The sequence below is a fragment of the Phodopus roborovskii genome, unplaced genomic scaffold, assembly GCF_943737965.1.
Source record: "Phodopus roborovskii unplaced genomic scaffold, PHOROB, whole genome shotgun sequence".
In the NCBI taxonomy this organism is placed as follows: Eukaryota; Metazoa; Chordata; class Mammalia; order Rodentia; family Cricetidae; genus Phodopus; species Phodopus roborovskii.
The window spans coordinates 17,280,001-17,304,705 of record NW_026126540.1 but is presented as its reverse complement, the minus strand read 5'-3'; the positions used below and the strand labels follow the sequence as shown (position 1 = coordinate 17,304,705).

Below are 24,705 nucleotides of genomic sequence, written 5' to 3'. Positions count from 1 at the left end.
ATGTTGGGATCTCCTGTGTATTTGGCTGAAGAAACAACACAATTCTGTGGTCTATGCCATTGGTTTTACTCTCCTGTCAGGAAAGGTAATCTGGGAAGTATTCATGATTTATTTATTTCATTTTATGAATGTGTGTGTTTGCTTACATGTGTGTGCTCATGTTGTGCTTGTTGAGACCAGAAGTTGGAGTTACAGATGATTTTACCTTGTCAGATGTGTACTGGGACTCAAAGGCAGGTCCTCTGCAAGAGCAGCTATGTACTTTTGACCACTGAGCCATTCCCCACCCACCCCCACACACCTATCAGGGAAGGTTAAAGGCTTCATTGCCTTTTACTCTTTAGATTATTTCATCCAAATTCCAACACAAATAAACCAAAGCAAAAAGACATGATTGTTAGCCATGGTTGAACAGTGGGGCACACTGACATTTACACAGATCCCATTTCAAAGGCATAGGACTTAAAATTGTCCACAGACACCATTATGGACCATCTAGTAACCACACTTTTTTTGGGGATGGGATGGGATGGAACATTTTGAGACAGGATATCTCTGGTGTAGACCTAGCTGTCCTGGAACTTACTCTGTAGACCAGTTTGGCCCCTCTTATATTAGCCAGTCCCTTTACATTGAACAATCTTTCTTTTGAGAAGAATTTTATAGACAAAATCCATGGATCCCTGGCTGGACTGGACCACAATATATAGACAAGGCTGGCCTTGAACTTGTGACACTCCTATCACTGCCTTCCCAGTGACAGTATTATAAGCTTATGATTACATGTCTGGCTGAAAAGCTATCCTCAACTAGCCACTACAATTTTGGATGAGGAAGCATGGCTGCCAACTTACAGGTGAAATATTTGGCTCATTGTGGTAGTCCTGAATCTTGCAGCCTGCGGTGCATTCTAGATTTACAGAAATGATTCCACAAGGCTAGAAGAAGTTGAGGGTAATTGAAAGCCCATCTACAGGACACTATCTCACACCATCTGGAGATGACACCATATATAGGTATAGAGAGAAAAGGCTACTTAACATGGTCTTGTTTTATTCATAAAACCATGAAAAGAAATGTGACCACCTTGAATCAAAGCAGCAATTCTGAGAAGTTGTTTCTGTCTGCCTTTTGCAAAGCCATGCCCATTCCATGAATTACTGTCAGTCCCCAGGTCCATCAATATTATCACTACTGTTCATAGCTAGCTATATGTAGGAATATTTATTGTGTTCCTAGACAAACTTAGTGATAGAAATAGAATTTGTTGGTCCTTGGAGCCCAGAGGCACTGCAAGGCCTTGTTAGCAAGTAGAATGAGCTACCTCTGCATATAGGATGCCATTCTGTACTGTGGATATGATATGGATGGTGAGCTGTTCCTTGGGCATTGCAACATAGTCATCAGGACATGATTACACTTTTGGAATCTTTGTGGGTACACTGGGAACCTACTGCTTGCCAAACACTGATTACTGCCTGGTACTTATTATTTTATCATGAAAAACACTGGGCTTGCTGGCCATAGGGAGTATCATCATTTTTCTGTTCACTCACCTCTCCATAAAGGAACTGTGTTCTGAAGAAACAGTTCCTGCTAAGAATCTTTCTGGCTTTAAAAGAAAGGGACAGAGAGCAACACAAATATGACACTAGTCCTGGGTTTACCTTTCATAACTTCTGGGAACATCACATTGTACTTTCTAATAGCTGCCAGTAGACCAGTAGACATAGCACTGCCATCTACACACTTTACCTCTGAGATACAGAGTCAGCCCTCAGTGTTTAGCTGTGGGTGTCTGTTTCCATCAGCTACTAGATAAGGGCTCTATGATGGTAGATAGGTTTTAGATGCAGAGAGGGAGGAATGATAAGAAAATGGGGGTCAAGATCAGGCTACAGAAACTCACAGAGACAGCTGACCTGAACAAGGAGGAGCTAAGGCCTCCCCAGACTGATAGCTGAGAAACCAGATTAGACTGACTCAGACCCCCTGAACATGGGTCTCAGTTAGAAGGTCTGCGCAGTCTAAGGGACCTCTGACAGTGGAACCAGGATGTATCCCTGGTGCACAAAAGGACTTGGGGAGCACATTCCCCATGGAGGGACACTCCCTTAACCTAGAGGCAGATGGGAGGGCCTAGTCCCCACTCCAAATGACTTGACAGATTTTGTTGATCCCTCTTGGAAGGCATCACCATCCCTGTGGAGTGGGGGAGGGGATGGGATGGGAGGAAGGGAAAGAGGGAGAGAGGAAGAGAGGGAAGGAGGGAGGGAGAGGGAACTGAAATCAATAAAATTTATAAAATTTAATAAAAAATTAAAAAGAAAATCCTAATACCTCAAAAGATCACAGAATTGTAGAAATAAATGAAGTGATTTTACATCATTAATCTTTTAGAAAGACCTTTCACAAATATCTTCAGTTCTTCAATTGTATGAGAAATGACAAATATATGTATGAAATAAATTATGAATTCATTATTCTACCTATTGTTGGACAAGAGCTACCATATCTAACACATACCATACATTCTCAGTTTATTTTATTATTTTTTTTTACCACGTAACCTAATTTTTTCAGTCAGCTTACAATCTTCAGAGCATGTATATATAAAAAAAGGTCAGCCCTAATTATGCTGGGATGGCAATCTAAAATCAGAAAGATATGTCAAGGATCTAGACACTTAAACTGTCATGTTTGTGAATCCACAAGAGGCAGCCTTTAGCCAGAAGAACAAATCCACTGGTACACAGGAGGCTCTGCTCTGACTGTCATGGAAGGAATATGGCAGCCAAGTAACAGAATGAACAATCTATCACTTCTCATATCACATGAAGCTCCCACATTTGTGTCACCCTGGTGATACCTCCCCTCTTCTTTATTTTTAAGTAGACTGGTAAAAATGTGATGGAATGGGGAAATCAAAGGCATAGCTTCCAAGACAGCAATTAAGGCCACAAGCACAACTACACTTAATATGAAGTTGGACTGTGACGGATATGATCAGTCCCTGTAGACTTTCTTTAGGTCACCAGCCAATCAGAAAATGCCACATCACATCCATCACAGAAACAAGAGCTCCTTGCTTGAATAGAAATGAATATTTTAAGAGGCTAGCTGTGCTCCAGTTCTGTGGTTCACCTCTAGTTATGCATAGCCATGGGACTGCTGTTTTCCTGGTATTCTTTATAATAAGAAAGTGGAGAAAAACATCCGCAGCCGAAGCTGCTGATGGAAGCACTCTTTCTGAGTGTTTTCCATAGTTTTTGAATGATGTCCATGTCCATCTCCAATGTCCATTACCACAGTCTATATAAGGAAGGTTCATTCTTAGGAAATCTTTCTCCTAAATAGGAAGTATGAATGTGAACTTGGAGGCAGCCAAGCTTTGTAGAGCTGATCCTTTTCTGTAGCATCCATAACCATAAGGCTTTAAGTTCCTCCAGCATCCACCTCTCTGAGGGCAGCATTTTGTCTCTTTGGGCCTATTGGTCGAATTGTGACTTATTACAATCACATTTGAAAGCCCCACAGTCCTCTCTTCCCAAAAGTCAGAACTCTTAGAATTCATCTGTTCTTTCCAGGCATTGCCTGTGCATGTATATGTAATATACACTACATGTGGGCCTAATTAGAAAAATTTATATGTCATTGTTTTGCACAGTTTAAACCTTATACCTATTATATTGTGTAGTATATGATATCCTGCAGTATGTTAAATAAATTTATGACTGTGAAGTAGTTCTGGCTCATTCAGTTAAATTAAAGTGCTGCATTATGACTATACCATACAATTTTATCACTTTTCTTTTTAGAGGATAGCTGGATGAAATAGAGGTTTTAGTTCTGATAACATAATGCAGTATCATCATACTTGTCATTTATATGCATACCAAGGATTTCTCTGGAATAAACACCTAGAGATGGAATAACTGGGTATATTGGAGACAATGGCTGGTACTGTACTCTATATAAGTTCCATATATTCATCCTGGAGTAGAAAAAGTCTAAACTTCAGCTGTGCACACTCCTATGAGTTTTATTGTTCATTTCTGAGTTTATAACTTGGTAGATATTTCTGGAGTATGTAGTTAATAATGGAATTGGCCATTGTAGAATAAGTTGTCTGTATGTGAGCCAAGTGTGTATATCAATGACCATGAACAGGGCCTTGGGTCCCATCCTTATCACTAAAGAAACAGAAATCCAGCATTACTGTGTGACAATAGTTGGTATATAATGAGCATTCAATAAAATGTAGCTATTAGTTATTTAAGATCACAGTTATAACTTTTCCTTTCATGTGACATACAGTCTTAACTCTGAATGTCTCAATGACCTGAGCCAGAGGATTGTGAGTTTGTTAACAGCCTGGGAAGTGTAGGGAAGCTGTCTCAAAAGGAAAAACATACACTTAGATTTTCTTGTGGTGTTTTGTTATATTGATTTACATAGCTCATCCTAGAGAGAAGTATGAAAATGAATTAGTTTAACCTTTTCCCATATGCCTATCCAGTTCTCACAACCCCACAAAGTGAGAGATGTCTCTTGAATGATTTAATGTGCTGCCTTCATCCTGTGTTGAGTTTCCATGTGCCATGAACATCCTGAAGTTATATCATTTCTCTTTGGATGTTCTTGACATTGTTTTCATTTGCTTGTAGTGTTTTACTCCCCATGTCTGAGTTTTAGTCAAATGTGTAACACTGATGTAACTGTTGGCTGGCTGTGTGGGAAGATTCTTCCTATCACTTTGTACACATCGCTTCTGGCCTCTTGTTTCTATACTTTGGCATTTGAATTCCACAGACACAGGGACTGTAGAGCTTTAACACTAACCATTCTTTTCAGTAGCTCCAATGTCCGTGTCTTACTAAATATATTCCTTCTGATATATTTTTTAACTTACCAGTCCTCTCCTCGTCTACATTTAAAACATATTTTTAGAGTTGTTGAATTCACATATTTTATTTCAGTGGCCTTATTGAGATGTAAGTAGCACACCACACAAGCCATCCACTTGAGGTATGCAATTCAATGGTTACTATATTCACAGAGTTGCATAACTGTGATCTCAAGACATGTCAGGAAATTTTTACCACCCAACAGAAATTATACACTGATTACCAATCACTTTCCCAACTCCTCATTCTTTCAGCCCCATGTCTCTCTAATGTACTGTTTGTACCTTGTATTTGCTCATGGTGGATGTTATGTACCAAGTCATACAATGTCAATGAATCCTTTTACCTGACATAAGGCTGTCAGGATTATCTGTGTGTCATCATTTGACTTTTTAAATAATATTTGTTTTATTAATATACTGAATTTGACTCACTTAGTTATCAGTTAATTGTTATTTTTTTCTACGCTTAGTTATTGTGAAGTATCTTGCCCCAAATATTCATAGTTAAGCTTTGTGTGAAGCTAACTTTTATCTCTCATGAATATATGTCTAGAGTATAAATCCTTAAAAACAAGTTAACGCTATAGAATATTCCAAGGGATGTACAGAGAGCTCCCACATAGCCAGAAACTCCTTACATTGCACAAGCTCTATATGAGAATCCCAGTTTCCTCAAACCACTCCAACATTTATTAATGTGCGTCTCTCTCATTATTTCTTAGGTGTGAGGTGGCAGTATGCCTTATGTTTAAATTTTAGTCTTAATTGAAAAGAAAATTACAGCCTTCAGTTGTGAGGATGTATCAAGGGAGTCCAAAAGAGCCCAGAATAAAGAAAAGTCAGTTATTTACTGGGGAATCACTCCCACAAAGAAGGCAATGCCACTACCATGGTCTTCTACCCCTGAAGGCTGTGCCCCAATCCGCCATCGTCACCCAAGGGAACAAGTGCTTGATCCAGTTTCTGAGCCCCACCCCGAAGTAGCCTGTACCTCATAGACTGATGACTGAAAGAATTCCCACAACTCAGTTGTTCCCTAAAGCTCTCCACTCTAGTAAGTAATTAAAAAAAAAAACTCTATATGGAATAATGACAACATATGGGTCTTCTGTGTATCTGTTTTTATTATAGTTTTCTTTTAGCTTTGGTTTTGTGATCTTTTGCTCAATATACCTAGCAATTTTGGAACAAAGTTTATATAATGTTTAGAGTAATCAATGTTTTGAATGAATTTTCCTGCAGGCAGTAAGATGGGGGGACATATCATCATATTTGAATATGCCACTGGAGCAGTGGCACATGCCTATAATTCCAGCACTGTGGAGGCAGTGATAGGAGGATCCTGAGTGTAAGGCTCCTTTAGGCCTAGCTACTTGTCTACAGTAACCCAAGCTACTGGCCAGATAACCATCCCTTGCAGTGATCTCAGCTAGTAATGGTGTACTGCAGGGAGGGAGAATACAAGTTTGGCTTATATTACCTTTCAGTGTCTTAAGCATCATGGACTGAGTCCTGCACCCCGAATTGCTGCAGCTGAGATGCAGTTAAAAACATTCTCTATATGGCACATGACTAGGGAGTTTTATCTGCTGTTCCTTATTTTTTCTCTCCAAGTTCAGATTTTTAGAATATAGCTTGTTATTAACTTAAGGTTTTGGCTGATTTTTACATAGAATGCCCTTCCAATATGAGATTCATACTCTGGGTTTTGAATGGAAAATTTTATTCAATTATGAATCTGTACTCATTCTGTTCCATTTCTTCTTCAGGAATTCCATTTACATGTGTGTTCAACCATCTTTCCTCAGCCTTATAAATCTGTGACTTCTAAATTCCTTTGATCATGTTTCCAGTTACATTTGGTATGGTATTTTTGTTTCTACTTTTTTCCTTTTCATTTATTTCTTATGCTGCTTTCACCTATTCTAGTAATTTTTGATCCTCCCATCTTCTTCTAATATTCTCCCATTGGGTAGCTATCCTACCTCTATACTTTTTTGATTAACATGCAACCTTTATCAATTTTGTGATGTTCAAGTTCCTTTGGTTATATTTGAAATACTAAGCTAAAGCTTTTATTGGACTTGGCTTTGTAGCACATTGCTCGGTGTTCGCTATTTTAGGTTACTTCATATTGCAGCTATCCTGCTTTACTGGGAGGATCTTGTTATATCTGAGGAATCACTAGATAGTGATAAGTGACAGCCAGTCAGCCAGGTGTTATGAGTAAGGTTTTTTCCCCCTGCTGGTCTTGTCCCTCTGCCATGCCAGCCCCAAACAATGCACAGAGATGCTATATTAGATATAATTCTGTTGACCAGTTACTAATTTCTTATCGGCTAGCTCTGTCTTAAATATTAATCAATTTCTATTAATCTAAGTATTCCCACATGGTCTTATCTTACCAGAGAGAGAGAGGCTGTCATTCTTCTCTCCCTGTCCTCCATCTTGGATCTCCTCCCTACTCCATCCGGAATCCTCCTTGTTTCCTAGTCCCACCTATCTTGCTTTCCTATTGTCCAACAGTGCTTTATTCATTAACCAATAAGAGAAATATATTTACAGAATGACATCTCCCATCAGCCAGGCATTCCCAGATCATGGGAATATTTCTGAAGTAGCAGCTACATGGCCACCTCAACACAATCTTATCCCAGTTCTCCTACTCAGTCATACTTGAGAATTTTCCACTCCAAGGCAGACCCTCGGATGGATGTCCTGGTGCCACAGTTTTCTATTTCAAAGAAATTGGACAATTCTCTTTGCTTGCCACATCTATAGTAGTGTGACCTTGCCTGTCCCTCTGTCTGACAGTTTGTAAGAATGGCCTTCTTTTGGAAGAATTTATTACCCATAGGATTGTATCTTCACTAATCCAGATAATCTGGCATCTTGTAATGGGAAGATTTAAAGGCAGAGATGAATTCTGGGGTCTTTCCCTTACTAGAATGTATTTCAGTGTCCTAACTGTGGTTTTCTGCTACACTATCCTGTTTTCCTCTTACCTCACAATTTTGTTTTGTTTTTAATCAGAGAAGCCCTCTTCACTTTTTGACTTCTCAGAGTCATTGATGCAGAAGTTAATCCTAGGATATTTTCTTTTTTGTCTGTACACTTACCTGTGAAGAGTCTCGTCTACTTATCTACTGTCAAGGCTTTAAGGGCATCCATATTTTGATGACACTGACATTTCTCCACATTCCTAAATGCTCTCATAACCCACATGCTCATGTCTAAATTTCTATAGTCTCATAAGCAACCCGGTGTCAAGAACTAGCTGAGATCATTGCTAGGGATGGTCAGCTGGCCAGTACTGTCAGAAAGGAGTCAGTTCACTTTTTAAAAGTATAAGCTAGACAATGTTGTGTGTCTATGCAGAAACCACTAATGATCTTCTGTCATACTCAATCTGAAATATCTTAGCAAAGCTTGTGAGGCCCTACACAAGTAGAGACTTCTGTAAGGTTATTTCTTATATGTCTTGCTTCATAGTTTCTCTGACATACCAGGTGTCTCCTGCTTCAGTACCTGCCCTAGAAGACAGATGTGCCCTTGAAGGGCCTTGAAGGGCTCATTCATTTCATCTGTTTCAAACTGTGTCATCACTGAGCCCCTCCTGAGTGGTCAACCTAAACAGCACTGTATATTGCACACTGACCTGGTTGGTATCACTTGTTACTAGGTGAAAGTGTATCTCTGTTCTCTTCCTTAATGAGATAGAACTTTGTGAACCTTTCACTTTCTCTGCAGTGCTCAGGCATGCATCTCATATCTCAGACCCCTGCTTTGTGCACTGCAGGAGCCAATTAAACCTATAAAGCTCTTCTCAAATGTCATTTCTAATACCTTTTATAGTCTTGAGTCTACATCCACCATGCTACCTTCTTTTATGCATTAAAAAAACAAATTCTTGCCTTCATTTTGTTTTTCTCTCAGTTCTATAATTTTACTTTAATTTTCATTCATTCCTCCTGCTAGATTTCATTTTATTTTATTTCTAGTATGATGAGAGATGACTTCATGTGTTATTGCCTGCCTTGTTCTTTTTTAAAATATAACCAATTGTGTGTGTTATGTGCATGCAGTACCCAGAGAGTCCAGAAGAAGGTGGCAGATCCAAGAAATGGAGTTACCAACATGAGCCACCATGTAAGAGGTAAGAATAGAACCCAGGTCCTCGGCAAGAGGACTCTAAGCCAACTCTTGACCAACATACCTTGATCTTTCAGGAAGATAATTAACTAATCTATATTTTCTTGTAACATAAAATCATAAATAGAATAACTCTCAGAAAGTTTGTTGTTTTTACTTTAAATATGAGTAAATTTTGATGTGCACATTCTGGGCATTTCTTCCAAACTGTGTTCTTTCATGCTGATAAAATTCCTCTCTGTTAGCCATGGATAGCAATGGTTTATTACAGAATCTAAAATAAATGAAGGCAGCATACTTGGCTATGTCAATATGCTGTCTCAAACAATATGCTTAAAGATGATGTTTGCAGTTTGTTTCTAAACATACCTGATACTCAGACAACACATGTGTACATTGTAGGGGTGAGAGAAAAAAATAAAATTCTATCTCAGAAGGGCATTCTGATTTTTGGCTTTTCTATGATATTATAATAGAACATTGGCACTTATTGCTCTCTGCCCTGCAATTGGCCAAAAGCATGGAGCTGTAAGAATTCTCACCTACTGGGTTTAAAGACTGCACAGCACAGTGCCCTCCACACCCATTCACACATACTAAAACTCGTTCTAAAACCATCTGTGCTTCATAACATAAGTGGAGCCCAGGCCTTTGCCCTGAGGGCTGACTATCTAACAATGAGACACATTTGTTTAGTTTTCTAAACAAAATCATTCTTTCTCATTCAAGAGATGTAATCGTGTGTCTGGTATTTATTTGGTATGCCTTCCCCCTTTCTTATTACTCACTTCACAGTTTTAGTTTAGTTTTGTGTCTGGTTAAATGAGTGAAGCTATATAGATGAAGACAGTAGGATGTGCTAATTGACATCAAATAGCCAAGTATTAAGTTAATAGGAGAAAGGTATAGTTTGCTAGTCTAGCCATTTGATTCTGGATCTTTCTCCGGTTGCCATAACTCTGTTTCAAATTGGCACTTTTCTTTTGTCTACATGGAATCAGAATAATTTATATCAGTAGAGTTTTAAAAAATGAATTTTTGAAAATAAACAATTGACTGTGTCCTGTGTTTTATACCGTGCTTCAAAAATTGGGTAAATGTGTAGTATTTGACAATGAAAGTCAAGGAACTCCTTATTGGTTATATGTCTGAAGTCTATAACTCAGTTCTGTGACATTCCAAAGACAAAGCCATGCAGAGGAAAGTAAATTAACCATAATTGCTCCTACTATTCCTTTCTGAAATCCACCCACACTGTGCATGTGTGAGAGAGAAAGATGCAAATCTGAAATAAGTGAAAGTTTTCATATAAAATGTATTTTAGTGTTAAAATTCACCTACATTCATTTATAGATCATAAGGATTGAGGGGGAAAGGATTCCTCAAGAAGCGGCCTCCTAAAGGACAGATGACTCAGTAAAACCTTCACATATGGGGACTGCCTTTCATGTGATTATACCCTTCTGCTTGTGCCCTCTATATCCTTTCAGATTGATTTCTCTACTCTGTTCTCCATGTCCCATGCTTTACCCTCCTCCTTCTCTAATGTCTAACATGGACAGTCACCCACACTGGGACACCTACCTTAGGACCTAAGCAAAACTTCTCCAACTCTACACATCCCAGAATTCCTTTGACAGAGTGATTTTTCTATTTCAACCTTCCCTTTGCAGTCAAACAACCTGCTCTATCCTTCTGTACTCAAATAAAACACACTGTGAAGACAATTTCAACAAGCTTTTCGAGAAATCTCCACTGGCCATATTCACTTCTGCATTTCATTGCTTTGAAAGAGCTAGTCATTTTGGACCCTTCATCATAACTTGCTCTTTCTAGCTCTTGTACAATGGCAAAAGCAAACAAAAGCAACAGTGTTGTAAGCTATGAGCTAAGCTAATAGTTACCTTTCACCCCCACACCTTTCAAAAGGCACCATGGAGAATGTCAAGGATAAAGGTATAAGGAAACAGACCCTACCCAAGTTGATTATGGATATCTAACCTGGGCTAAACATACATCTTTGAGGGCTGCCAGTAGTGGATAACACATTTTGATATTTTTAAAAACAGTGAAATGAACTATTCCCTAAAGATACAGCATTCCCCCCTCCCCTCCATATTTGCCTAGGAATCCGTTTTGGAAGCTGATCCAATGATTACTACTGGGACGCAGAATTTTGACATCCATTTGGTACTGATTTACACCAGGATTTTTAAGGCTGCCAACAAGAAAGTCCAGAATTTCAGGCAGCCAAAAATTCCACAAGAGACAACTGTCTTTTATTTTATAGCTTATGAATTTGGGGCTTAATATGATTTTCCACTAACAAGTTCTGTACCCCCTCCCGAGTGCCAAAGCTGGTGTAGAGGTCAGCAGCATAACACGGAACAGATGAGACAGCTTAATACTCAACTTGAAGGAAGACAGTCGAAACTGCATTGTTTACTTAGGAGAAAGCACTCTGGTTTAAAGGGCTGATGCGCGATTTATTAGGAGCACTTAAGCAACATGTTCACATCTTACCCTCCACTCGACTCATGGCCCTTATTCAGTGATGCAGCAGTGCTGGGAATGGGATCAATAAAGTCATCAATTAAAGACCTGCTAAATATTGGTAGAGAGCTTTAAATATGTCTTGTCTTCTGTTTCTTATGTAATAGCAAGGGTGAAAACACCCACAGAATCATGTTCAATAATAAATCAAAGGTGAAAAAGTTGAAGAGTTACATGGGTAACTCCCTTAAAAACAAAACAAACAAACAAAAAAAGCCTAGTAAATGGTGAACCCATTTAAAAACAAGGCATTCATGGTTAACAAGGGTAATTCTGCTAGAAACTAAAGCTTTCATACATAATTAGCAAAAGAAAACATTAAGGGTGCCTTCCTCTGATCAACAAGTTCTGTTGAAGAGTCAAGAAACAATCCATTTCCACAATGAAATAATTCTGTTTGATTTTTTTTAACACAAGTCATTAAATTTCTTCTTCAGATGCCCTAAAGATAAGAGGAGGCAAGAATTGGTGCTTAAATGGTCACATGTGAATTCCCTAGAACTACAGCTTATCCAAAATCCTTCATGGCCATCACACTTATTACTTACTAATGTGGTTTAGACATATGCTCTGAATTTGAATCAACAAGAAGATACACTCATATATTCTATCAGCATAAGCAGCTATCTAATTACTGACTTACTAAACTGGATATCCAAGTGCACCTGCAACGGTTTTAAGTAAATATAAATTATTTCATGTAGTTCCACAGGAGGGATATATGGAAAAAATAAATAAAAGAGCTACATCCAGGGCAGAAGCCCACCTGAAGTACTGAGAAAATTACCCAGATGCATTAGAGATTTCACACTGGAATTTCTAGAAGGTGATTCCAAATCCTGGCCCCCCTGTTCCCCATGAGAGGATGACTTATAGAGTATCTTCTTCAGGTTGCACTCCCCTTCCTGACAGGGAAAAGCATCTCGGATGTCCTGTTAGGCCATCAGAGAAGGGGTGATACTTCAGATAAGCACCAGACAGCATGGAAGGCAGAATTCTTTACACCCTATTGTGAAACTGTTCCAGGTCATGACAAATTAATAATAAGTAATTGGATAAAGACTTCTGAAACCCACCCTCAACTTTACTAGTACAAACTTTCATATATAAAAAAAACTTCATTTAAAAATATACTGCTAAATTACTCTATGAAATTTATAATTAGCTAGTAACATAATTTTATCTACACAAACTTTAAAAATGGGCACTGAGTAGATAAACTATCTCATATCCAAAGTTACTACATGTTGAAGAAAATAAAATGAAGTAATTTCCATAAATTAATCTTCAGTGTTTTTTATATGGACAGACAGAGCACTGGAGGGGGATCCATTTGTGGAGAAGGCCGAGATAACATATCTCTGGCGGCCTAAGCATTGCCCTGTTCATCTCAGCCATATATAGAGAACACACTTTCTGCCTCATTCAATCAAGAATGCTTATTTGGCAGTATCAATCCAGAGTCATGAGAAATTCCAGTCATAATTTCTGATGATTACTAAATCATAAATTCTAAACATTATAACAACAAACAAACAAATAGGAATAACAAAAGGACCAGTTAATGTCCGCAAACGCGAGTCCTGAGAGCAACTCAAAAAGTCTAAAAGAGGAAATAACTTCTCGTTAAGGCTGGAAGGATTTCGAGAGACTGAAATGGGCAAGTTTTTAAAAACTCTGTCTACATGAGATTTCCCACTGCTGGGAAAGATCCCATCCTGCCAAACTTGCTTGTGTCTTTTTGTTTAGCCGCTGAGCGCTGAATGAGCAGGGCGTTAACACCACAGCCACGTTATACGTGGACTTCGGCTTCGGCTTTCAGTTCACGGCATGTGCCACGTCCATGTGTTTCTACAGGTTCTCCATCCAGCAACATGGGTGACCTGGCAGGAGTCTGCATCGTCAGTAGGGAAAGAGATGGAGAGAAGCTGGGAGTCATGGCTTCTGATAGGGAACCACCATAGTAGGGAAGGGGAGATCGGGGGAATTTCTGAAGAACCTGCCCCAGGGTGATGGCTGGCATTCGTGGGGGAACGGCCTTAATCCCAGGCTGTGCTACTGCTGTTATCAAAGGGGGAGGGAAAACAAAAGGTGTGTCCTTTGGAAGGCCAGGCACCTGCAGGTCTTCATCCTTCAGTCTGGCAATATCGTTAAACACGGAGGCTAGGTGCTGGAACTTGGGTTCCCAACTGAGGAAGTAATCCCAGGCATAGCTGCCTTTGGCACAACCAGCAGAGGCTGCCTGGGTGGAAGGAGATGCACACCTTCCTTCCCGACTGACCTTAGAAGTAAAGGGCTCTTTTCTGCTATCAGCCAAGACACCCGCTTTTGCCTCTCTTTTTTGGGATAACACATCATTTTGGACATAGATTGTGTCACAGTCTGCCCCTCCATCTCCTCCCTCAAACTCGTTGCTGGCTTCCATCACTTCAGTACTCGCCATCACATCTGTCTCTCCCGACAGACAAGAAAGCTGATCAGAGTCCCTGGGGATGCCCGAGTCTGGCACCCTGGACCCCCGGTCACTCAGCACAGAATCTGAGTCCTTTCTATAAGGGTGCTCATTTATCCTCTGGATTTCTTTGTCTTCTGCAGTTTCTCCATCCACAGAGCAGTGGCCACTAGAATTTGAGTGCCTGTACAGGTGCATAATGTCCTTCTCCATGACACTCATTAAGTTTAACCATTCAGCAGGCATAGCCCCCCCAGGCGCTGCCATACCCAAATACTCCATGGTCTGCTGCCCAGGCTTGAGCTTGCTTGCAGCTCCAGTCAGTCTGGGATCATCATCTGGGGATGGTGGTGTCTTCTCCTCATAACTGTGTAGTGGATCTTTTGGCTTATGCCTTAAAATCAGTAAGATTAGAGTGCAGACAAGTAAGAGGAACACTAAAAAGGAGACCACCAGGCTGATGGAGAAACCATGAGCAAACACCGTTCTATGGTGTCCTTCAGACGGCAAAGAGATGTTTACAAACACACTGCAGGATGTGGATTTGGAGCTGGGCTTGGGGCTATGTGCAATTATTTTCACTTCGAGGGTATCTTCTTTGCTGAGTTGACTGCTTGTTAGGAAAGGGGCTTTAACCCAGTAAATATTGCCATTTGTTCTGTTTACTGCAAAGAGAGGGGTTGGAGTTCTAAGGGAGTAAAGAACGACCCCATCCACACCTTCATCTGCATCTGAGGCTTCCACTCTGCCAATCAGCTGTTGTCCTTGAAATTTCTTGGGGAGACTGAAAAAATACTGATTTTTCGTAAAGATGGGTTCAAACTCATCTATCCCTTCAACTTCCACCCAAACCTCCAGGGAAGCTGTGGCACCACCTCTGTCTTTGGCCTGAACCACCAGGCAGTACATAGTAACACTTTCATAGTCAAGCATTTGCTCAGCTCGAATGTCCCCTGTTAAAGGGTCAATGACAAATAGATCCTGATAGGGCTGCATCCCGTGTGTGGCAAGGCAAGATGACAAAATAGAGTAAGTCACTTCTCCATAAGGTCCGGCATCAAAATCCAGAGCATGTACAGAACATAGGATGGAGAAAGCAGGCAGGTTTTCAGGAGCAACACAGGTCAAGGTAGAGGACAAAAACTGAGGTGTGTAGTCATTGTCATCTAACACATTGATACGAACAACAGCAAAAGAAACGTGTTTCTCTTCTTCGTCAGCAGCTTGGACTGTTAATGTGAATGTTATCATTTCCTCATAATCCAGAGGTCTCACCAAGTAAAGAACCCCAGTTCTTTCTTCTAAGTAGAAGTGTTCCTTCTCATTCCCAGAGATTATGCCATAGATGATGTGTGCATGTGAACCCATGTCATGGTCATCTGCTGACACCACAGTGATATGGCTCCCTACAGGGGTACTTTCCTTGACATGGGCATCGTACTGCCGGCTGTTGAAGGTGGGTGGGCTGTCATTGACATCAAGAACTTCTATTTCTATGACAGTTGTGGAACTAAGAGGAGGGCAACCATGGTCGGATGCTAGAATGACAAGCTTGTGACTGGCACTGGCTTCTCTGTCCAAAGAGTGTAGTAACACAAGAGCACCGCCCTGCTGATGGGGGTGAGCTGAATGAAAGAGGCTGGGTTCAATGTGGAACAAGTTGTGTAAGTCGCCACTGATGATGGAGTACCTAGTGCGTGTGTTTTCAACAGTGTAGTCACGGTCCAGAGTTGAAAATATCATGAGGGTGCTTCCGATGGGAGTATCCTCACTGAAGCTAAGATTATAGTGCCCCACCATAAACTCGGGAGCATGGTTGTTCACGTCTTGTATTTCTATCTCCACTAATGTAAGAGCCCTCAGGGAGGGAATCCCACCATCACTGGCTTCAACAAGGAATTGAAGTGTTGGTTTTTTATCCAGAAGTGATACAGAACTGGTAGTAAATATGGTGCCTGAAAAATAAGACATCATGTAAAAGCTGTGAACCAAATGTTCATGATGTACTTAGTCAGCAAGTGATGAACGAATACGAAATTGTGTGCTGCACTTTGCTGTGTGTGTTACTTACAGCCAAGCAATAATAATAGATTTCAAAATCATTATATTTATACAAAAGCTTCAGAACTAATCACAGCTTCCACACACTACATGAGACAGCCATTGCTGCATTTTTCCTGGGTTCCATTTTCATATAGTAAGTTGTTTCATTATTATTTTTTTAAAGAAAGTACACTCTTGCCTCTTATCTTATCCTGGTATCTATAAAAATATATACAGAGGCCAGATGGTGGTGGCACACACCTTTAATCCCAGCACTCGGGGGCACAGGCAGGTGGATTTCTGTGAGTTTGAGGCCAGTCTGGTCTACAGAGTGAGTTCCAGGACAGCCAGGGGTGTTACACAGAGAAACCCTGTCTTGAAATAAAAATATATATACAGAGATATTCTGGCATAAGAACTATTCTGAGCTGGGCAAGGTAGTGAATGCCTATAATTGTAGCACTTGGGAGGTTGAGGCAGGAGGATTGAGAGTTTGAGACTAGACTACACTGAGACCTCCTCTCAAACAAAAATAAAAGTGAAATGGATTCTCTCTCTCCACCTCTCCCCACAACACATGAGGAAATAACTCTAGACAAATTAAAGCGGTGAAAACGTTAATGTGGAGCACCTAATTATAAAGATATCTTTACTTGAGATCATGAGTTAATTCAGCAAGTGACATTTTCCCCTTAATGATACAACATATCAAATAAACATAGAAATACATGACATTTACAAGTGTGTACAAGATGGCATTTTTATTAAAGTGTTTTAAGTGTGCTTACTAAGAATAAATGCATAATGGTGCAGTTTAAATGCCACATTTCAATTATAGTCATACCATGAACTAGACTGACTTGAAAGCAATTACTAAATTAAAACACTCTAATCAACACTGAGGCGGTATTTGTGCAAAGCACCCATCAGGCTCAAGTTCTGTTTAGAATGAAGAATTCAGGGGCCTGCATTGCACACAGTGTTATCCATTGATACAGGACAGCAATTGCCAGTGACTGAACTTCCATAAGATGAGAAGAAAAGACTGAGAGACTAAAACAGAGCATGCAGTGAAGTTCCTAACACACCATACTTATACCACAGGCACATACCTACAAGTTGTGTGGCATTTCTTATTTCTCTTATGCAAGCACCTAATGAGTCTTCTTCTGATACTTTAAACCCAAATTCTTTCAGATAATTTCTTACAACTAATTTTAACCTCAACTCTCACTTAAAAATGATGATGTGGTGGGTAGAGATGAAACCACAGTGTGATGTCAGTGTCTTATTCCTTTCTAGAGTGTGCCCTGCTAGGGCACTGTGTTGCTAATTAGCCCTCTTTATTGAGTTCAGCATTCAATGATTGTTAGCTGTTAATGCCCCTTGTACCCTGCCTAAATGTTCGAGTGAGTAGTTGTTGTCTGAGTACATTGCACACTGTAACTGTCCTCTCTGATAAAAATGCAAAGTGCCATGGAAGGCACCATATGAAGAAGAATAGCACAATGGCTCTTCATTTGGAAGAGATGGACACTAAATTGTTTTTAGCTTCTTCCCTCTCACTGTATGAAATTTTCATTAATAAATTGACCCTTTTGACAATATTTTGATTCTTGCTCAGTTGTAGAACATCTTCCTAAACCATGTAGGCTGGATACATGACTTGGGAGTCATTGTAATGGTGAGGGTGGGGGATGTCTCTGCATTTCTTCCTGTTGAGAAGTATTTAACCAACACCCCTTGTTTTCCAGTCACTGGTATGCTGAACAAGTGCTACTGCCATTTTCCTCTCTAGCTGAGAAAGAAAGCAATGCCCATAGCTGCAGCGAGTGGGAGGGGTGGAAGACGACTGTGTTGGGACATCAAAACTTATGGCCTGTGTTTCTGTACTGTCAATGGTGATGCACTAACATCACTGTAGGTAACTCACCATTCCTGGGATCAATGGCAAATCCCTCAGAAGAGGAAAGGACCCTGTAAGAAATGTCCTCATTGCTTTCTAAGTCTGTGGCAGACAGCGTCAGCACCGAGCACCCTCCAGGTACTAGCTCAGGAACTGTAACCTGAGGACAAGAGAGGACAAAGGCATCATGTATTTTTCAGGAGTAGGGACAGAACCTGACACCATGTCATTTATTTTGATTCCAGAAACTACCCAATCTGCCTTTCATAGGCCCTGTGCTGATTTGAATGGAAATATCTTCCACAGGCTCATAGGGAGTGGCACTACCTAGGGGTGTGACCTTGTTGGTGTAGATGTGGTCTTGTTGGATAAAGTGTGTCACTGTGGCCCAGTGTGGAACTTTCTTTTCCCGCTGTCTATGGATCCAGATGTAGAACTCTCAGCTCCTTTTCCAACACCATGTCTGCCTGCATGGTGTCACACTCCCCACTATGATTACAGTAGACTAAACATCTGAATCTATAAGCCAGCCCCAGTTAAATGTTTTTCTTTATAAGAGTTGCCTGTGGTCATGGTGTCTCTTCACAGCCACAGAACAATGACTAAGACAGGCCTGCTAATGTATAGAGTTGATCCATTGAAACTATTGATTATGTTAACTGTCCCTGGGTTCAGAAAACAATTTTAGTTTCACTCAATTTTGGTTTTTACTATGAAACATTTTTTTCTAGGTTACTACTGAATGGCAGAAGATAGTGTAATCACTAATTTCATATCAGATGCATTATCACATCACTCAATAGAGGCTTCATGGAGGATGGTTACCTAGGTTATATTCTCTTGTGTTAATCGTCTTTCCTTTGCTCTATTGAAGAGTGTTGGAATACATTTCCAAGACCTCGGTAAAATGTTATCACTGTCCTGACTTCTGTAAACATACACTCTGCCATAAAATCTAAAATATGTATGGATTTGTTCACAATCTCTTTGTGCGAAATGTTAATCCTTGTATTCCAAAGAAAGAATCTGTCCAAAGTATCCTTGGATATTGCAAGTTAGCACATCTTCTCTGTGATCTTGCACATATTGGGCAAGTTCAAATTATAGCCAACAACTGAACTCCAACTACACACAGACACAGAACGTACAAAAGACTGGTTGTCTGCACAGTCAGTAAACTGAAATAAATGAATCAAGTAATTCCAGTTGATTTCTAGTCTACAATATGATAGAAAAGCCTGCATAATTAACTCAGGATGAGAAACAGTGAATATGATTTATTTATTTAATATACATTGGTGTTTTGCCCACATGTATCTCTGTATAAGGGTTACAGACAGTGGTGAGCTGCCATATGGGTGCTAGGAATTGAACTCAGTCTTCTGGAAGAGCATCCAGCACTCTGAACCACTAAGCCATCGCTCCAGCCTAAACAACAGTGAATATTAATAGCCTAAACCAAACCATCAGTGACAGAAAGCTGATAACACTCACTGTTATTTTTTATTTTATTTTATTTTATTTTATTTTATGTATATAGTCATTTTGCCTGCATGTCTGTGGAGTTGTACATGTCTGGTATCTGTGGAGCTCAAAAGAGGGTATCATAGCCCCTGGATCTGGAGTTACATAAGTTCCCACGTGGGTGCTGGGATTAGAATCAGGTCCTCTGGAAGAACAGTCAGGGATCTTAACTTTTGAGACCTCTCTCACCTGAACTACCCATTCATTTCTTTACCTGATAGAAATCTTGAGCAAACACTGGTGGGTTATCATTGACATCCAGCACACGGATGATAAGGGAACCCTCTGTGTGGTACCAGGAATCAGAAACGTGGATGATCAGCTCATACTCAGAAACATCTTCATAATCCAGTGTTTGTACCAGCACCACCATTCCAGTGTACCGACTGATAGCAAACTTGGCTCCAGAATTGCTCTCTTTGGCAAAACTGAAGGTGAAAGCTGTATTCAAATCCGCATCATGAATGGATACCCGAGACACAATTACACCAGGCAAAGAATCTGCAATCATCATGACCAGGGTCAGCTTCCATTAACTTCATCATCAAAAGACAATTCTTCAATCATGCAACCCAAATATTTTCATTTGAAATCTAAAATGATTTTTTTCTCTCTCTTTTTCTGGCATGATTTCTCATGTAAAGCTCATTATGGGCTAAATCAAAACACAGAAGAATTTATAAGTCCAATAAAAGTGAAAATCTACCAGAGTAGAAAATTGAGGAAGTAGGCTATACTCTAGTTTTATATTACAGTTTTCCACCATATGCTTACAACACAACTCCAGAATCAGAAACCATTCTGATCATTTTCCTGTAGCGTATATTTTCTATGTCTGACTATAGTTTCTCTGTCACAAGTATATAAGGGAGAAGGACAATACTAAGAGCTTTAATACAAATAAAAAAGATGTAAGATTCAGTACTTACTTTTTAGAAAAAGAAAAGAAAAATATTTCTTTGACAATGACACAGACATTGCTTTCTTCTCTTAAATTTGTTTCTCAAAACTACAATTCCCAAAGCTAAGAGAAAGGAAAGTATTCTTGATGCTAGTGAGGAAATTGAATATCTATATTTACTCATTAAAAAGCCCTTATCTCTAAGACATACCTGCTCAGTGTCTAGGTTCACAACCTAACACACTTGTGTATGGAACTTTATTCCCAAGCATGGTGCAGGTAGAAAGTATCTACCAAGAAATTGAGAATTGTTCCACTGTTTATGGCATTCATAATTTACAGTCTTCAAATCTGGGGAAGAGTTTCTGTTGAATACTAAGCTCACTTTACCCCCATTCAATAGATTTTTGATTCATGTAATTTGTTCTCATGATATATTCATACCAGTTGTATTGATACATTTTAACATAAATTTTTGTGTTTGGGAACAGGAAACAGTTCATTAAATCAAATGAAAATATTAAAAGTGAATGATAAACCTGAAATACATTTTGTTTGTAAAGAGTAACAGCTATAGGCATCCCTGTGTGTAGAAATTTCTATGGGAAAAGGGGTCAATATAATCTGTTTAGAAAGTGAAGACCGTAAAATGTTCAAAATGTTTCAGGAATGGCTTTGGTATGAAGAGAGAACACAAAGGGACAAAGTTCACCACCATTTTCTACTTTGTCTATAGAAGGTTAGCTTGGCTTTACTAGAGCAGCCATTCACTGTGGGACAACTGTAGGTTCACAGACTATGTAGTCATTGCATAACAAATGACCCAAGCAGCCCAGCACTAAAACCATTATAATTTAGTCTCAACCAGTAGTGTGGTACCGGTGCTGAAGGTTGGGCTATGCTAGAGGAATATGCACATTATTGTATTAACTTCATTAGCATCCTACAAAGATCAACAAAGCATAGGTCTAAGAGCATCAGTGCTCAGAAGGGTCAAGTGATTATTACAGCAACAGCATGGGCTTCTGCCTGTAGTATGTCTAGTGTTCAAGGAATATCCATCTGCATATGAGCACACTGAAAAGAATAATGGAGGTGAGAGATCCTGCCTCCAGCCCATCTGAATGCAAATCCTAGTTTTATGATTTAAATCCCTGGACATTTGATATTTTATTCATGATCATCCATGGTTTATTCAATAAAAGGAAGGCAATATTACCTGGCTAGCATGGCTATAGAGAACTAGTACTTAATATAATATCTGGCTGTAAAAAAAATTGCATAAGTTAATTAAATGTTGATTCCAAATTGCCACACTTACTTTCTGCAATTTCTATTGCTTCTGAGGGAAGAAAGATTGGGGCATTGTCATTTATGTCAATCACCTGTATCTTGACCAGAGCTGTATCAGAAAGTCTGGGCACCCCTCTGTCTGTGGCTTGCACAATCAAGCTGTTTTGGAAAAGAATCAAGGAATGTTATGAGCCATCTAGGAAGTATAAAAAAACATAAATATCAAATCTAGTTTAATTTTTATATGAAGTTACTGACTTTTATTTTTCCCACGGCCTTTTCTAAATGGCATCATTTATAATTTATTTCACAAAAATGGTAGTTTGAAATTTATGTATTTTTGACAAGTTTCAAGAACATACTCCAGCAGGATGCCAGAGGTAATGAAGTATTAATGTAAAACTAAATTATAATTTCTTGGAAACAGAATTTAAACTTCTACTAAGAATAACCTAAGCAATACATGCACCAACACTTGTTCCCACTCTATTGCATGGGCATTGCTACTCATTGCCATCTAACTGTACCATCAAAATATGCTGTCAAATGATGGCCATACATGGATTTTTTTTCAGGTCCAAGTTCCAAGCCAACCAATACTATATACTAGGGAGAGCTTGCTACCATGATGAAGGAGTGACTGGGACATGATGTGCTCGGGCTCTGCAGAGAAAAGGTTAGATTTTGAAGGGCTTCACACAATACGATTTAATCTTCCTAGGGTGGTGCTACAATGATCTATTGTACCACCAAAACCAGAGCAACTACTACTGGCCTCAACTTCTCCCTTTCTTTCACTATTCTTCTAGAACCATCTAGTTACAAGACTGGCCAGTTGATCTCCTGGGTGTCCCTTGGATTAGTGTTTTATCTGTTTTGTCCTGATCTTAAGAGCCTCCGGTAGAGTGATCAACAACCCTGCTTAAATCAAGGACCTAAGGGTTTCCTAGAACATGAAAATTCAGTGTTTTCACAATCAGTGAAGCCAGGACAAATTGGGAGTTGAGATTTTTTAGCACTAAATCCAGAAAATTATGGGGTTTCCTATACTAAACATGGAGAAGTGTGTGTCATTGCTAGCCAGTCTCTGCTCTCATTTGCCTGAAATGCTGTTTACAGTTTGCATCCTTATGGCTTGAGAGATGGTGCAGTGGTTAACAATGTAAACTCCCCTCGAAGAAGATCCAAGTTCAGTTTCCAACACTCACATCTGGTGGCCCACAACCACCTCTGATGCCATTTGGCCTCTGCAGGCACCTGCACTCATACTCTCTTCCTGTACCAAAATACATATAATTAAACATAAATGTGTAATAGTTTGAAAACCTGAACACCTATTTAAACATCTGCTTGACTCTCCTTGTTAAGGCCATTCACACTCTCAAGCGAATACACCTGACCTTTGAAGCACTGGCTTCTGCCTGCTGCTCCTGTCCTTACACTCTGGTACACTCTCAATGCTCACATCAGTAAGATTTCCCAGATTCTCATGTAATCTGAAAGCCCTTCCTGACCCTGTCACACTGCACATTTTTCTGCCACAAGAGTTATCTTTCTGATGGCTTATCCATCTGTCTCTTCCATGAGTTCCTTTAGGGCAGGTGGATGTCCTACTGTAATAACTTTCTTTAATGACTGTTGATATCAGTTTCTGAAGATTTTTCCATGGTTAGAGATTTATTAAATGATAGAGCCAGAATTCAATCTTAGGCCTTGCTCAACTCAAAATCTGTGCCCCTCCCAATGGGCCCTTCCCTCAGGATGCTTCCCATGATGCATACAGAGAGCACATAATCATAGCTTCTTTTTTCATTTTTCCTCTAAGTATTGTGAGAGTCCAGGATAAGCAGGTACATTGTAAGGCAAGGTGTCAATTAGAATGAGGACTTTATTCCATAGGGTGTAAAATGAACACTGTATTCCAGAGGGTATCATATGAACCAGTTATGGAGATTACCTTTTAAGAAACTGCCCCTTGAAAGTAAGCATACTGCCTCTCCCATTGCTAGAACCTTGTAGGGGTCTTTCTAAAATGGCATGAAATACATCTCATTCTTTCTTTTTTGGAATTGCACTAAGAGAAAACAGTCACTCTCATTGCCTGTGAAGCCCACAAGCACTGCCTTCTACATTCACAGGGTTGGAACAGCAGTGGAACCCGCACTCAAATGTCACAGGGATGACTCTAGGTGGGAGTTTGATTAGTGAGCATAGCCATCAGTCAGGTATGGGAGTATAGTTGTGAGAGGAATCAGCTCAAAATATTTTTCTTCCACTGCTGCATGCCCCTTGCCATTGGCCTAAAGTTTCAACCAAGACATCAAAGTTAGATTCCTGTCAACTCTGCAGTACTGTCACCAACACCCTTATCCTCATAATGCCACAACCGTAGGGTTCTATGTAATGCCTAAGTCAGGCGAAAAGAAAAATGAGCTTCTTTGATATGGAGGGAAATCTCTTACTCTGTTTCAAAACAAAAGGGCAAGCAAAGGGCAGCCTCTTGATGCTTGGGAGAACAGATGAGGGAGCAGCGATTCCGAGCCTGTGAGACCTCAAGCTCTCTGAAGGCTCCTTGGCAGTCTTTAAGAAGCTGAGGGTTGCAGCTTGCAAGTTTGGCTCCATGTGGCAGAACCATTGCACAGAGCAGTGTCAGCTGAGGACATAATGGAACTGACCAGACTTAGAGCAGGCTGTCCTAAGGCCAGAACGTCTTTTCCTGTTCTCCAAGTACAGGAAACTTCTTTCACCACAGTCTACTTCAAATGAGGCCTTTGACCAGATAAGATCTCACTTAATTTCCTTAAAATATTGACATTGTTGGCAGAAGATATTTAAAAAAAAAATCTCTCTCCACTTTATCTCAAATGTCTACGGAGAATTTTCTTTTCCTTCTAAAATTTTAAGAAAAATAAAAATATCAGCTAATGCCAGAAACAGCTATAAAAAGAATTAGGATTTCTGGTGAAAGATGG

At 39.8% G+C, this 24,705-nt stretch overlaps 1 protein-coding gene across 1 annotated transcript in view; it reads right to left on the bottom strand.

The window, feature by feature from the left end:
* Positions 1-13,359: 13,359 nt before the first annotated feature.
* The window catches only part of Dchs2 (dachsous cadherin-related 2), a 221,061-nt gene continuing 209,715 nt past the window's right edge, over positions 13,360-24,705 (bottom strand). The window contains exons 17-20 of the mRNA XM_051199069.1: positions 21,762-21,892; positions 19,754-20,040; positions 18,043-18,175; positions 13,360-16,021 (exon numbers count right to left, since the gene is read on the bottom strand). Coding sequence (XP_051055026.1) covers positions 13,407-16,021; positions 18,043-18,175; positions 19,754-20,040; positions 21,762-21,892 — 3,166 coding nt within the window. The 3' untranslated portion in view covers positions 13,360-13,406. The remainder of the gene's footprint in view (positions 16,022-18,042; positions 18,176-19,753; positions 20,041-21,761; positions 21,893-24,705) is intronic.